The 14,500-nt window shown below is 50.8% G+C and overlaps 1 protein-coding gene across 5 annotated transcripts in view; it reads left to right on the top strand.

The window, feature by feature from the left end:
• OTOF (otoferlin) overlaps nucleotides 1–14,500 on the top strand; it is a 117,597-nt gene that overhangs the window by 21,162 nt on the left and 81,935 nt on the right. For 3 of the 5 annotated variants that reach the window (XR_011676851.1, XM_071417159.1, XM_071417158.1), the window contains exons 5-6: nucleotides 5,417–5,628; nucleotides 10,800–10,886. Coding sequence is in view for 4 of the 5 variants with exons in the window: in XM_071417159.1 (XP_071273260.1) it covers nucleotides 5,417–5,628; nucleotides 10,800–10,886 (299 nt within the window). In the remaining variant the exon portion in view is untranslated. The remainder of the gene's footprint in view (nucleotides 1–5,416; nucleotides 5,629–10,799; nucleotides 10,887–14,500) is intronic. The other 2 variants (XM_071417161.1, XM_071417160.1) reach the window with 1 other exon arrangement.

Genomic DNA, 14,500 nt, shown 5'->3' with positions numbered 1-14,500 from the left:
GTTCCTTGCACTTCCCCTCCCTCCTCGGGACTGCATTCCTGGCTTTTACTGGTCCCGCTCCCTCCATCCCCCCCCAGGAGAAGCCGCTTAATGAAATCCCGCTCTCCTCCCTGACAATTCCAGGAATTCCTCCCCTCCGCCCCTGTCCTTGGTGCTGGATGAGGCCGCGGCTTCCCGGGAAAAAGAGAGGGGAGGCTGATTTTTAATGGAACCCCCGGGGCTGGATATCGGGAGCAGAAATAGCCGCGTTTCCAAGCCGGTTCCCAAACTCCGTTTCCATGGGAAACGGCTCCCGGGAGATGGGAAAGCAGAGAGGGAAGCGGCGGCTGCTCTGAAAAGGGGGAGATTTTTCCAAAAAGGGGAAGGTTTTCCCCTCGGGATGGGGGTTCGGGATGAGGGGGGTGTTCTCATCCTGATTTTCCCAGAGGGGTGCGGAAATTGTGGGATTCCAGGCGAGGAGCTGCCTCAGGGATTTTCCGTGTGATCCAAGGGTTTGGGAAAACAGAGTCAGAGTCCAGAGGAGAGCACGGGGCTGGGAGAGCAGCTGGGAATGTGCAGCTGGATCAGGGGAGGATCCCGGGAATCCTTGGAGCCGCTTCCCCATCCCAAAGGGGCTCCAGGAGAGCTGGGATTGGGGCAAGGGCTGGAGGGGCAGGAGCCAGGGAATGGCTTCCAGTGGGAAAGGGGAGCTTGGGATGGTGGGATCCTGGGAAGGGATTCCTGGCTGGGCTGGAATTCCCAGAGAATCCCTGGATCCCTGGCAGTGTCCAAGGGTGGATTTGGAGCACCCTGGGATGGTGGGAAGTGTCCCTGGGATGGGATTGAAGGTCCATGGATCCCATCCCAAACCATTCTGGGATTCTGGGATCAAGGACACTCAGGATCCATCCCAAGGGATTTTTATGGAATCTGGGCATGGAAAAGGGAAGGGGAGACCCTTCCTGGAGTCCCCGATTCCCAGAGAAGCCCCTGGATCCCGAAATTGCTTCTCAAGGAGGGGTCGGGATGGGGCTGGATCCAATGCCAGGCTGGGAGAGCAGCTGGGAATGTGCAGCTGGATCAGGGGAGGATCCAGGGAATCCTTGGAGCCGCTTCCCCATCCCAAAGGGGCTCCAGGAGAGCTGGGATTGGGGCAAGGGCTGGAGGGGCAGGAGCCAGGGAATGGCTTCCAGTGGGAAAGGGGAGCTTGGGATGGTGGGATCCTGGGAAGGGATTCCTGGCTGGGCTGGAATTCCCAGAGAATCCCTGGGAGCATCCAAGGAAAAGCTGGAAAACCTTGGGATGGTGGGAAGTGTTGGGATTTGAATGGGATGGGATTCAAGATTCTTTCCTACCCATCCCGAGGCAGTTTCTGGGAACAGCCTCATTTTTCCCTGATGGAACCCAAAGAAATGGTTGGAAATAATTTTACTTTTTTTTTTTTCCGAGAACCCTCCCTGGCAGCTCCCGCCCTCCCTCCTGCCTTTATGGCCTTGTCCAGGAGATTAAAAACTCCTGGAACGCTGGAGCCGGGAGCAAAATTCCGGCTGTGTCCATTCTCCTGCAACAGAAAAGCCAGGATGGTTCAGAATTAATTTCTTTTTTTTTTTTCCCTCCGGCAGCAGGAAAAAGACGCCCATCAAAAAAATCAATTTAAAATCCCCTGGGAAAGATCAACCCCTCCCAGCTCTGCGGGGATTTTTCTCCCCCTTGATTTTCTTTCCCATCCCATTGTTCCCAACGGGAATTTCTCCCGATTCCAACCCACACCTCCTAATTGCCCATCCAAGGCACGATCCCACTCATCCCACAGATCTTTCTCTTTGTTATATCCTTAATTTTTCCTGCCTTGAAAGGGTTTTTTTAAACTCCTAAATCCAGCTGGAAAAGGAGATTTTAACCCCAAAATGTCTGAAAATGTGAAAAAAAAAAATGAATATTCCAACGTTGATCCCTGTTTTTCCCTCCTCGTTTCCTGTTTTTGTTTTTTTTTACATTCTCCAATAGTTTTTGGGGGGGGGGGGGAATTAGGTGCGATTGACTCGAATTTGGATTTTGCCAAAAAAAAAAAAAGAAAAAAGAAGATAAATCAATCAAAACCTTCGCCCAGAGCTCCATTCCCAGCTGGGACTGAGTCACCCTTCGGCTGTCACGCGCGGGATGCACGGAATCCCTCTGGAATTGTTGCTGCCTTCCCAAATCTTGGATTTTCCAGCCCTTCCAGTACCCCCTTGTTTGGAGGGGATGCTGCACCTCCTCTCAAACATAAACATGGAAAAAGGAGGGTTTCTGTAAGAAATAAATTTCCCCACTACCCCCATTTTTTAACTTCTTTTTTTTTTTTTTTTTTTTTTTTTTTTTTTTTTTTTTTTTTACCTAAAATCAGTTGGTTTTGAACCCAAAATAACATATAATTTCTCCATGGAAGCAGAGTGGAGGTGGAAAAGAAAAGTGCTTTTTCTCCTTGTGCTTTAATCTTGTCAGCAGCTGATGGGTTTTTAAAAGAGGCATTTTCCAGGAGAATGAACTGGGAATTGCTTTTTGCCTTTTTTTTTTTTTCCTCCCCAAATTGCTTTGTCCAAATCTGAGCTTTTAGAAGGATTTTGGCCACGAGAGCAAAGGCAGCGGGATGAAATCTCATGGATTTTATTCCGTTTGGAATGCAGGGAAAGCTTTTAGGGAGAAAAAAAGAAAAGAAAGATTTTAGGGAGAAAAAAGAGAAATATTTTAGGGAGAAAAAAAAGGGAAGATTTTAGAGAGAAAAAAAGGGGAAGATTTTAGGGAGAAAAAGGGAAATGTTTTAGGGAGAAAAAAGGGAAATAGGGAGAAGAAAAGGAACAATTTTAGGGAGAAAAAGGAAATATTTTAGGGAGAAAAAAATGAAAGATTTTAGAGAGAAAAAAAGGGGAAGATTTTAGGAAGAAAAAGGGAAATGTTTTAGAGAGAAGAAAGGGAAATATCTTAGGGAGAAAAAAATGAAAGATTTTAGAGAGAAAAAATTGAAAGATTTTAGGGAAAAAAAAAAGAAATATTTTAGGGAGAAAAATACTTTAAAGCTCCAAATGTGAATTTGCTGCAACCTGGAGCAGATTGGGGATGGCCACGTGGAAAAGGGAGAGGAACTCACTCGGAGTTGGTTCGTCCAAGGAGGTTTGGATCAAAGATTGGGTGTGGGATTTTGGGAAGGAATTCCTGGCGGGGCTGGAATTCCCAGAGAAGCTGTGGCTGCCCCTGGATCCTTGGGAGTGTCCAAGGCCAAGGCTGCACATTGGGGTCGGAGCACCCTGGAAATGAAATTGGGAATGGTTTGAAGGTCCTTTCCCACCCAAAGCATTCCAGGATTCCGTGATCCATGAGAAGCTTGAGATGAGGCTTGGACACGGCCAGCGCCAGGTCCCTTCCCACCAGACTGGGAGATCCAAACCAGAGCCGATCCAAGACTGGGATGCCCAATCCTAAAAAAAATTCCTGCCCTGCCTGGAGACAGGACCAGGCTGGAGTACAGCACCACAAATCCATGGATTAGCAGCATCCCAGGGTGAAATTCCCAACAAAGTGGTGGATCAGCTCCACCAGGAACTGGCTCCATCTGCTCCTGGTGCTTCCAGCTGCTCCCCAGGGCTGCCCAGGGATGCCCAATCCTAAAAAAAACCTGTCCTGCATGGACACAGGTTGTAGTGAAGCCCCACAAATCCATGGATGAGCAGCATCCCAGGGTAAAATTCCCAACAAAGTGGTGGACCAGGGAACACAGCTCCACCAGGAACCGGCTCCACCTGCTCCTCCAGCAGCCGCCAGCTGCTCCTCAAGATTCCCCAGGGATGCCCATTCCTAAAAAAATCCCTGCCCTGCCTGGAGACAGGATCAGGCTGGAGTGCAGCCCCACAAATCCATGGATTAGCAGCATCCCAGGGTGAAATTCCCAACAAAGTGGTGGATCAGGGAACACAGCTCCACCAGGAACCGGCTCCATCTGCTCCTGGTGCCTCCAGCTGCTCCCAGGGTTTGCAGCTCTTCCGGGCTTTTCCTTCTCCCTGCTGCTGCTGGTCTGGGATGCACCAGGAATTCCTGGTGAGCCAGGCCCATGGTCAGATCCCTCCCCAGCCCAAAGCTGCTCTCCAGGTGTCCAGATGTTGGAACCCTGGATGCTGGGAATTCCAGACTTTCTGTGCTGACACACTCTGAGCCCCAGGAGAGCACTGCACTTGACCTGAGGCTGTGGAGAAGCTTCCAGAATTGATTGAGAGCACTGGGATTGTGGGTGTGGAGTGGGGTAGAAGTGTGTGATGTCACAGGGTGGAAAACTTGGAGTTTGGGGTTTTAGGATATGGTAATAAATATGGGGCAGGATGGAGGTTTTAGGGCAGTGGCTGGTCCTTCCTCACCTTCTTCTTCTTCTTCTTTACCTTCTTCTTCTCCTTCTTTTCCTTCATCTTCTTCTGCTTCACCTTCTTCTTCTTCTTCTTCTTCTTCCTCTTATTCTTCTTATTCCTCCTCTTCCTCTTCTTCACCTTCATCTTCTTCACCTTCTTCTTTTAACCTCCTTCTTCACCTTCTTCATCATCTTCTTCTTCACCTTCTTTTTTCTTCACCTTCTTCTTCATTTTCTTCTTCACCTTATTATTCACCTTCACCTTATTCTTCTTCACCTTCTTCTTCTTCATCTTCTTCATTTTCTTCTTAATCTTCTTCATTTTCTTCTTCTTCTTCATCTTCTTCATTTTCTTCTTCTTCTTCATCTTCTTCATTTTCTTCTTCTTCTTCTTCTTCTTCTTCTTAATTTTCTTCTTCTTCTTCTTCTTCTTCTTCTTCTTCTTCTTCTTCACCTTATTATTCACCTTCATCTTCTTCTTCTTCACCTTATTCTTCTTCTTCACCTTATTCTTTTTCACCTTATTCTTCTTCACCTTCTTCTTTTAACCTTCTTCATTTTCTTCTTCTTCTTCATCTTCTTCATTTTCTTGTTCTTCACCTTCTTCACCTTCTTCTCCATGGGTTTGGGTGGTTTTGTGTAATTGGATAAAAAAGTCCCCATTGCTGGCCACAGATGGTTTGTTATTGGTTAAAAAGTAAAAATAATTTAGGTGTAATTTCTTAACTGGACAGTTTATCCTTAAAAGGCCTTGGAGAGAGAGAGAGACGGGGCTCCATTTTTGGTTTGTGGGAGTGAAGTGCTGCAGAACACGGGGTTTGTGAGATAAGATAGATAAGAACTGATAAGAACATAGATAAGATAAACATCTGAGTCCCAACAAGAAATTCCAACTCACGATTTAATCCCGGCCTTGGCGGAAAAAAAGAAGCAAAGAATCCACATCCAGGAACACAGAAACTTTGGGATCAGCAAGGCTAAAACACCCAACGGCCGATGCTCTTCCCGCTTTTTGGATTTCCTGGGATGTTCCACGGGCGCTGATGGTGTCTCCTTCTCTTCCAGACCAGCATCTCCATAGAGATCCGCTACCAGGCTCTGGATGGGACGGTGGGCACCTGGAATGACAAGGAATTCCTGGAGACGCCCAGCGTGCACTCGGAGGGGGACGGGAGGTATTCCCTGGAGACCGACAGCCTCCTGTCCGGCCACCGGCACAGCTCCGATGTCCCTCCCGGGAAATCCAACCAGCAATCCACGGAGAGGAGCTTCAGGAGGTAACGGGACACGGGGATCCTGGATGTGGGATTGTGGGGGGGATTGGGAGGGCTTGGATTGCTGGGAAAGGGCGGCGTCACCGCAGCGCTGCTCCGAGGGGCATCTCCTGCCCTTGGAGGGTCCATGGAGCAGCTCCAGGTGAGGGTGGGAGAGCTCCAGGTGAGCCACCAGCAGCTCCTGGTGCTCCAGGACAGAGCCAAAATTCCAGGATTGTAACGCATGGAGAGAAAATGTCATTCCATCCTGATCCCAAGGGGATGAAAGGTCTGGATGGTGGTCAGGGCTCACTGGTGGATCCATGGAACAGCTCCAGGTGAAGGTGGGAGAGCTCCAGGTGGCCTCCAGCAGGTCCTGGTGCTCCAGGACAGAGCTGAACTTCCAGGACTGTAGCACTTGGACAGAAGGTGCAATTCCGTGAAGGTCTTGAGGGGAAGAAGGGTCTGGATGGGGGTCAGGGCTCACTGGTGGATCCATGGAACAGCTCCAGGTGAGCCACCAGCAGCTCCTGGTGCTCCAGGACAGAGCCAAAATTCCAGAATTGTAGCACTTGGAAAGGAAGTGTCATTCCATGCAGATCTTGAGGGGATCAAAGGTCTGGATGGGGGTCAGGGCTCAGTGGTGGATCCATGGAACAGCTCCAGGTGATGGTGGGATCCAGCAGGTCCTGGTGCTCCACCACACCTGGAGAGAGCTGAACTTCCAGGACTGTAGCACATGGACAGGATGTGCCATTCCATCCTCATCCCAAAGGTCTGGATGGTGGTCAGGGCTCAATGGTGGACTCATTGGCACATCTCCAGGTGAGGGTGGGTGTCAGGTGGCCTCCAGCAAGTCCTGGTGCTCCACCACACCTGGAGAGAGCTGGGCTTTCAGGATCTTAGCACATGGACAGGAAGCGTCATTCCACCCTGATCCCAAGGGGATGAAAGGTCTGGATGGGGGTCAGGGCTCACTGGTGGATCCATGGAACAGCTCCAGGTGATGGTGGGATCCAGGTGGCCTTGAGCAGGTCCTGGTGCTCCAGGACAGAGCTGAACTTCCAGGATTGTAACACATGGACAGGAAGTGTCATTCCACCCTGATCCCAAGGGGATGAAAGGTCTGGATGGGGGTCAGGGCTCACTGGTGGATCCATGGAGCAGCTCCAGGTGAGCCACCAGCAGCTCCTGGTGCTCCAGGACAGAGCCAAAATTCCAGAATTGTAACGCATGGAGAGAAAATGTCATTCCATCCTGATCCCAAGGGGATCAAAGGTCTGGATGGTGGTCAGGGCTCACTGGTGGATCCATGGAACAGCTCCAGGTGAGGGTGGCATCCAGGTGGCCCTGGCAGCTCCTGGTGCTCCAGGACAGAGCTAAACTTCCAGGATTGTAACACACGGACAGGAAGCGTCATTCCATGCAGATCTTGAGGGGATGAAAGATCTGGATGGGGGTCAGGGCTCACTGGTGGATCCATGGAACAGCTCCAGGTGAAGGTGGGAGAGCTCCAGGTGGCCTCCAGCAGGTCCTGGTGCTCCAGGACAGAGCTGAACTTCCAGGATTGTAGCACTTGGACAGGAAGCATCATTCCACCCTGATCCCAAGGGGATGAAAGGTCTGGATGGGGGTCAGGGCTCACTGGTGGATCCATGGAACAGCTCCAGGTGAGGATGGGGATCCAGGTGGCCCTGGCAGCTCCAGGTGCTCCAGGATCTGATGCTCCACACCTGAAGGCGTGAGTTCCAAGAGTGTAGCGCAGGGAGGGAGAGACATTCCTTGACACAAAGCTGCAGGAACCAGCTGCAATCCCAGCCCAGTGGGGTTGACTGGGAATGCTGCAGGTGACTCCATTGGGATGGAGGAGTCCAAGCTGGGACCAGTTCTCCACCAGCCTGTGGATACTCAGGGCACAACCCTTGGATGGTGGTGCAGTCCCCACCTCTGGGGGTGTCCAAGGAATTCCTGGATGTGGCGCTCAGTGCTCTGGGCTGGGGACAAGGTGGGGATCGGGCACAGCTCGGGCTCAATGAGCCTGGAGGTGTTTCCCAACTTCTGGGATTCTGTAAATCCAGGATTTGCAGCCACGAGGGGATTCATGGAACACTAAGGTGGATTTTCAGGCAGCTTTCCACAGTTCTTGGAGTTGTGCTGTCCAGGGTGGCTTTGTCCATGGGTCCCCACTCTGGGAGCTCTTGAATCCATTGGAAAATGGGAGCATTTGGAACAGGGGAGACATCAAAGCCCTGAAGTTGCTGGAATTCTTCAGGAATGAGGTGGAGGTGGAAGGAAGGTTCTGGAAGAGGGGGACGGTGAAGGCAGAGCTGGGTCCTGGTGTCACCCACGGCCCCCTCAGGAACAACACATTCCCTGTCTGCTCCTCACGGATCCACCACTTCCATGGTGATGGACAAAAGAGGACAATCCCTGCATTCCCAAATCATGGAATATCAGAACACTTCCGGCTGGAAAATCCCTCTGAGAGCGCCGAGCCCAAACATTCCCCCAGCGCTGCCAAATCCCTAAATCCACACGGAGATCCCAGCCCGGAGCTCTGAATCCAAACAGAGCCCTGTGAATCAGCTGCTCTTTCCATCCCATTTCTCCCCCTCAGGGTTATCCCATTTTGGACCACGTTCCATCTGGGATTAGCACTTTATTGCAGCCAAAAATAAGGAAAAAATGGGAAACAGAGGGAATATCCCTCTAATTGCTCGCATCCTGCCAAGGCAGTTCATTAACTGTGGGAACTGGGCTGAATCCAGGGAATTTTAAAGCAAATTGGAAGCTCGGCGTGGTTTTGTTTCCCGGCTCAGCGAGCCGGGACGAGGCTGAGCGGGAATGTGGTGATGGATTGAATGGGTGGATGTTGGGCAGGGAGCCGGGAACGGCACAGCTGGAAGAGGAGGGGTCTTGGCTTGAGAAGAGTGCTAAGGGAGGCAGGAGCCTCCCCTGAAATGGAAAAATGTAAAACGCCCTCCCTCTGAATTGTTGTAATTTTGAAATCAAGAGGCTCTCAGGGAAAGGAAGCAGGAATGACAGTTCTTTATCAGGGAAAATTAAAAATAGAAATGTAACAGCACAAACAAATTAAAACAACACTGACAGAGTGAGAGCAGGAGCTGCCCCCTGTGTGTCAGGGTGGTGGCACAGCCCCATCCCATGGGGGCTCAGCCCTCCTGCAGTGCCAGCTGTGGCTCTGCTGGAGCAGGGATCCTGCACAAGGGGGGAGTTTTCCTCTGCAGCTCCAGGGCTGCTGGAGATGGGCCTGGGCTCCCTCTGGCCATGCAGGGCAGCAGAAGCTGCTCCTCTGGGAATGCACTGGGCAAAGGCTGCTGTGCTGTGTGGTGATATCCCTTCCCAGGATGAGGGAAGAGATGAGAACTTTGTGTTTCAGAAGGTTGATTTTTTTATTTTAGGATATATATGTTAAGGGTAAAATATATATATATATATTTATATATATATATAAAAAAAATATATAAATATATTTGTATATATATATATATATAAAAAATATATATTTATGTATATAATATATAAAAATATATATATTTATATATATTTATATATTTTATATATATAAATATATATAAATATATAAAATACATAAATATCTATATATAAAATATATGTATATATTTTATATTATATATAAAATATATATATATAAGGATATATATCTGTTTAGGATAAAATGTTATGTTAAAACTACACCAAAAGAATAGAGAAAAGATTTCATCGGAAGGCCAGCAAGGAAAGGAATTAATAAAAAAATCTTCTGACTGCTCAGGGTCCTGATACAGCTGGGCTGTGATTGGTCATTAATTAAAACCAACCACATGGGACCAATCACAGACGCACCTGTTGCATTCCACAGCAGCAGGTAATTCAACGTTTACATTTGTTTTCCGGAGCCCTCTCAGCTTCTCAGGAGAAAAAAAAAATCCTGGCAAAAAGGAATTTTTACATTAAAAAATACGTCTGTGACAGTGGTGCACCCAGCGTCGGGTTGTACCCAGGTAGGAATGCTCGGCTCCTCCCCCCAGTGGGCGGAGCATCTCCCAGCGGGATGATGGAATTTTATCAGCATTTTATCAGCATTTTATCATCAGTGGGATGATGGAATTTTATCAGCCATGAACAGGAGATAATTAATAATTAATAATTAATGGCCCATGAACAGCAGAGATCTCCTGGAGGGAGGGTTGGCTGTGGGAGAGATAAAGGAAACTGCCCCATGAACAGCAGAGAACTGCCCCAGCTCTGACAGATGGAAAATGGGAATTGAACCCACACAAAATCCTCACAATCCCGGACAGGGGGCCAGGCCGGCTGGGATGGGATATCCGAGTCCTGCCTGTGCCGCTGGAATTTTGGATGGGTGCTCCATCCCTCATGGAAGGGTCCAAGGAAAGGTTGGATGAGGTTTGGAGCAACCTGGGATAGTGGGAGGTGTCCCTGCCCCTGGCACGGGTGGGACTGGATGGGATTTAAGGTCGCTTCCCACCCAAACCAGCCTAGGATTCGAGGATTCCAGGGAATTGGAGGATTCCAGGGAATTGGAGGATGCTGCTGGGATGGCTCCAGGATGGGTTTTCCGGTTTCTTATCAGATGAATCCTGTGGGATGCAGCTCCATGGGATTAAAGCAGGAAAATTAGGGATGCAGGGAGAGCTCGGAGCACCTTCCCAAGCCTCAAGGAGCTCCAGGAGAGCTGGAATTTGGGAAAAAGGATGGAGGGACAGGACAGAGGGAATGGCTTCCAGTGGGAAAGGGGAGTTTGGGGTGGGATCTTGGGAAGGAATTCCCAGCTGGGAGGGTGGGGAGGGGCTGGAATTCCCCGAGGAGCTGTGGCTGCCCCATTTTAGGAAGAGTTGTGGCGTTTGCCGAGCATGGGATGTGCAGAGCCGTGTCCTGGCCGGGGGCTCCAAGTTGGATTTTGGGAACAATTCCTTCCTGGAAAAGGCTGCCCACGCCTGGCACAGGGAAGGGCTGGAGCCTCCATCCCTGGTGGGGTTCCAAATCCCTGTGGATGTGGATCCTGGGACATGGATCGGGGGTGGCCCGGGCAGTGCTGGGGATGGCAGGACTCGGAGAGCTTTTCCAACCCAAAGGGCTCAGCGATTCCGTGATTTTGGGATCCCGAATCCCGGGAAGGGCAGGGCTGACATTTGGGGTGTTCCCACCAGGATGGAAGAGGACGAGCTGTATTTCCACAGCGAGGATGAGCTCCTGGGAGAGGGGGATTCCCTGAGCCAGGGGTCCCTGGACACGAGGTAGGGAGAGGCTCTGCAGTGCTGTGGCTGCTCCGCGCCTTTTCCCGATGGATCTCCCATGGGAATCATCCCTGAATTCCCATTCCTGGGCTGCTGGTGGGCAGGAGAAGTGGTGGAACAGCCAGAAAAGCAGCCTTGGAACGGGATTCCAGGTGGAGATCGGGATATTGGGACACTGCTGTGCCTTTGAGGTGCCCTTCTGTCTCCATGTCCTGTCCCCAGATCCCGGGATCAGCCATTCCCATGGGAATGAGCTCCCTGCGTGTGCATGGAAGTTTGTTTGCTGTGGCTTTTCTCGGCGTGACAAAAGAGTTTGGGAAGGAGCCAAAGAAAGGGAATTTCAGGTAAAATCCCAAGGATCGTCCCAGGAGGAGTTCAGCCACAGGAAGGAGCGTTTTGGGAAAAGCTCCCGGATTCCTGTGGGATGAGGGATGGCTGGAAGGACGTGGAGGGGCTCATAGGAACAGGATTTAGCACTGGCTCTGCCTTGGAGAGGGCGGAGTTGGACCAGGTGATCCCTGTGGGCCCCTTCCAATGGAAAGTATCCCACCCGAACCCATCCCATCCCATCCCATCCCATCCCATCTCCAGCCCCAGCCCATCCCATTATCCTGTTATCCCATTATCCCATCCCAGCCCATCCCATCCCATTATCCCATCCCATTATCCCATCCCATTATGCTATCCCATCCCATGGATCCCATCCCATCCCATCCCATCTCCAGCCCCAGCCCATCCCATTATCCTGTTATCCCATTATCCCATCCCAGCCCATGGATCCCATCCCATCCCATTCCATCCCATCCCATTATCCCATCCCATTATCCCATCCCATTATCCTATTATCCCATTATGCTATCCCATCCAATGGATCCCATCCCATCCCAATTTCCCATCCCATTATCCCATTGTCCCATTCCATTCCATTATCCCATCCCATCGCATTATCCCATCCCATTGCATTATCCCATCCCATCCCATAATCCCATCCCATGGATCCCATTCCATGGATCCCATCCCATTTTCCCACCCCATTATCCCTTTATCCCATCATCCCATTCCACCCCATTCCACCCCATCCCACCCCCATCCCATCCTATCCTATCCCATCCTATCCTATCCTATCCTATCCTATCCTATCCTATCCTATCCTATCCTATCCTATCCTATCCCAATTTCCCATCCCATTCCATGGATCCCATCCTATCATCCCAACCCCATCCCAATTTCCCATCCCATTCCATGGATCCCATCCCATCATCCCAACCGCATCCCATCTCCATCCCATTATCCCATTATCCCATCCTGCCTTTTCCCCGTCTGGCCCATGGATTCCGTTGGATCTCAGGGCTGAGTCCAGGATCATCCTGGATCATCCATCCCAGCATTCCCAGCTGGAATTCTGGATCTGATTTCCTTGGATCGATGCTGGCTGGGAGGGGCAGGAATTCCCCCGGCCCTTCCTCATGGAAGCCAGGGATGAGCGAGGATGAAGTTGGGAGAGGGAGATTCCCAAAGCCAAGCCAAGTTTAAATGAGGTTTTTAGGGATAAAACCTCTATTTTTAGGAAAAGAGGCGTCCATACAAGCAGCAGGAAGGGGATGATGCAGGGAATACCAGAAATGCAGGGAATTCCCTGGGATGGGAAAGGTTTGTCCCCCATCCCAAACAATTCCCAGGTCTCTGCACCTCTGGGGATCGTCCATGGGGTTTTATCCCTGTTTTCACTGAGAATTCCTGGAGGATTTTGCTCCAAGGAATGCCTGGCTCGGGCTGTAGCAAACACGTGCTGGGATTCACCAAGAATAAAAAAAAACCACCTGGGAATAAAAGAAAGTAAAAGTTCCATATTCCGGCTTTTGGGAAGGATCCAAAGGCACTGGGATGTGAGCCATCCTTTGGAATCCAAGGAAGGGCTTTGGTTAAAATTCCTCTGGGAACAAAAACACCCCGGCTCCTTTGGAAGGCCTTTCCTTCTGCATCACTTACAGATCCCAGATCCGGGAAAAACTTGGATGGGAAGAATAAAAATAGGAATTCTGGTGTTTCCAGAGTTTTCCAGAATTTTCCAGTTCAGCGGGATGGGGAGGGCTCCTGTTGGGCCCTGACTTGGCCTTGCTCATCCTCATTCCCATTCCCAATCCCATTCCCACTGTCCTCCCTCCAGCCCAGGAATCCCCGTGGATTCCCTGATTTCCACACGGATGGAAGGTCTGTGGGCAGGGACGGGGAGGAAAAGGGCGGCGGGATACTCAAGGAAAAGTGGGATACAGAGGACACGGAATTCCCTGTGCCTGGAATGTCACAGGAGCAGCCTCAGGGACCGTGGGCCACAGCCCTGGAGACCGGGAATTGTGGAACCATGGAATATTCTGGGCGGGGAAGGGACCTTAAAGCTCATCCCTTTCCAATCCCGACGCTTCCCACTGTCCCAGGCTGCTCCAGCCTGGCCTTGGACACTCCCAGGGATCCAGGGGCAGCCACAGCTTCTCTGGGAATTCCATCCCAGCTCCTCCCCACCCTCCCAGGGAAGAATTCCTTCCCAAGATCCCAGCTGAATCCATCCCTGTGCGGCTTAAACCCTTTCCCCCTTTTCCCGGCATTCCATCCCTCATCCAGAATCTTTTCCTGGGCACGGGGACCTGCTTTCACTTCCGTCTTTTCCAGTGACTGATCCCAGGATCCCAGGCTTTTCCCTTCCCTGTTCTGCCTTTCTCCCATCCCCGCTCCCAGCTTGGAGCCCCTTTTCCACCTGAAAAATCCCCTGGGATTTGGGCATGGATATCCCACAGATATCCTGGAGATCCCAGACTTTGGCAGCTCTGGAAGCAAAAAAATCCCTCTCCGGCAGATCCAGGACAGCCTTGTCCCATTCCCATGGAGCAGAGCACCCACATCAAGGATTTTGGGAATTCTCCCGTGGAGCTGCCGATTCCAGGGAAAGCAGATCCAGCTTTTCCTTGGCCGCTGCTGGATCCAGGCTGATCCCTTGGGAACACAGGGAATTTTCCACTTTCATTCCGTCTTTCCCAGGGAGTGTGCGACCCTCCCGTGTCCGCAGATCCACGTGGGCTCCTCTGCTTGGGAATTTTCCCAAAATGGGGGAATTTCCGTGCAATCAGAACCCCCCCCATGAAGCAATCCTGCAGCTTTCCAAGGGATGGGAAGAGCTTTCCATCACTGGGATGATGGCCGGGCTTCCCAAGGTTTTCCAAGGGCTTGAAATTCCTTTTCCTCCTTCCGGAAATCCTGGCGCAGGGTACAGCACCCGCCCATTCCCACTTTTCCTTTGGGATTTGAGCAAACCCATCCCAAAGAAAAGGAAGGAGTGGGAAAAGGAGGTCAGGCAGGAGGGAACCACTTGGAAAAGGAGGAATATTGGCCAAACATCCCCCCAAAATCCAGTCTGGGAGAAACCTGGATGCTGTGGGCACAACGGGAAGGGGATCCCGGGATTCCAGCCGTGCATGGAGTGGTTTGCTGTGCCGGATTGTTCCCGAGTTTTTCCTGGTTTAGAAAAGAATGGAAGAGCCCTTTGTCCTCGCATCACAGCCGGAATTTTTCCCTCTCTCCCTGTAAATTCCCAAGCCTTGGAGACGAAGCGGAGGAAGATC

Source organism: Agelaius tricolor, unplaced genomic scaffold (genome assembly GCF_023055355.1).
Source record: "Agelaius tricolor isolate 1412-34295 unplaced genomic scaffold, bAgeTri1.0.p SCAF_68, whole genome shotgun sequence".
In the NCBI taxonomy this organism is placed as follows: domain Eukaryota; kingdom Metazoa; phylum Chordata; class Aves; order Passeriformes; family Icteridae; genus Agelaius; species Agelaius tricolor.
This window is presented reverse-complemented; position numbering and strand designations above follow the sequence as displayed.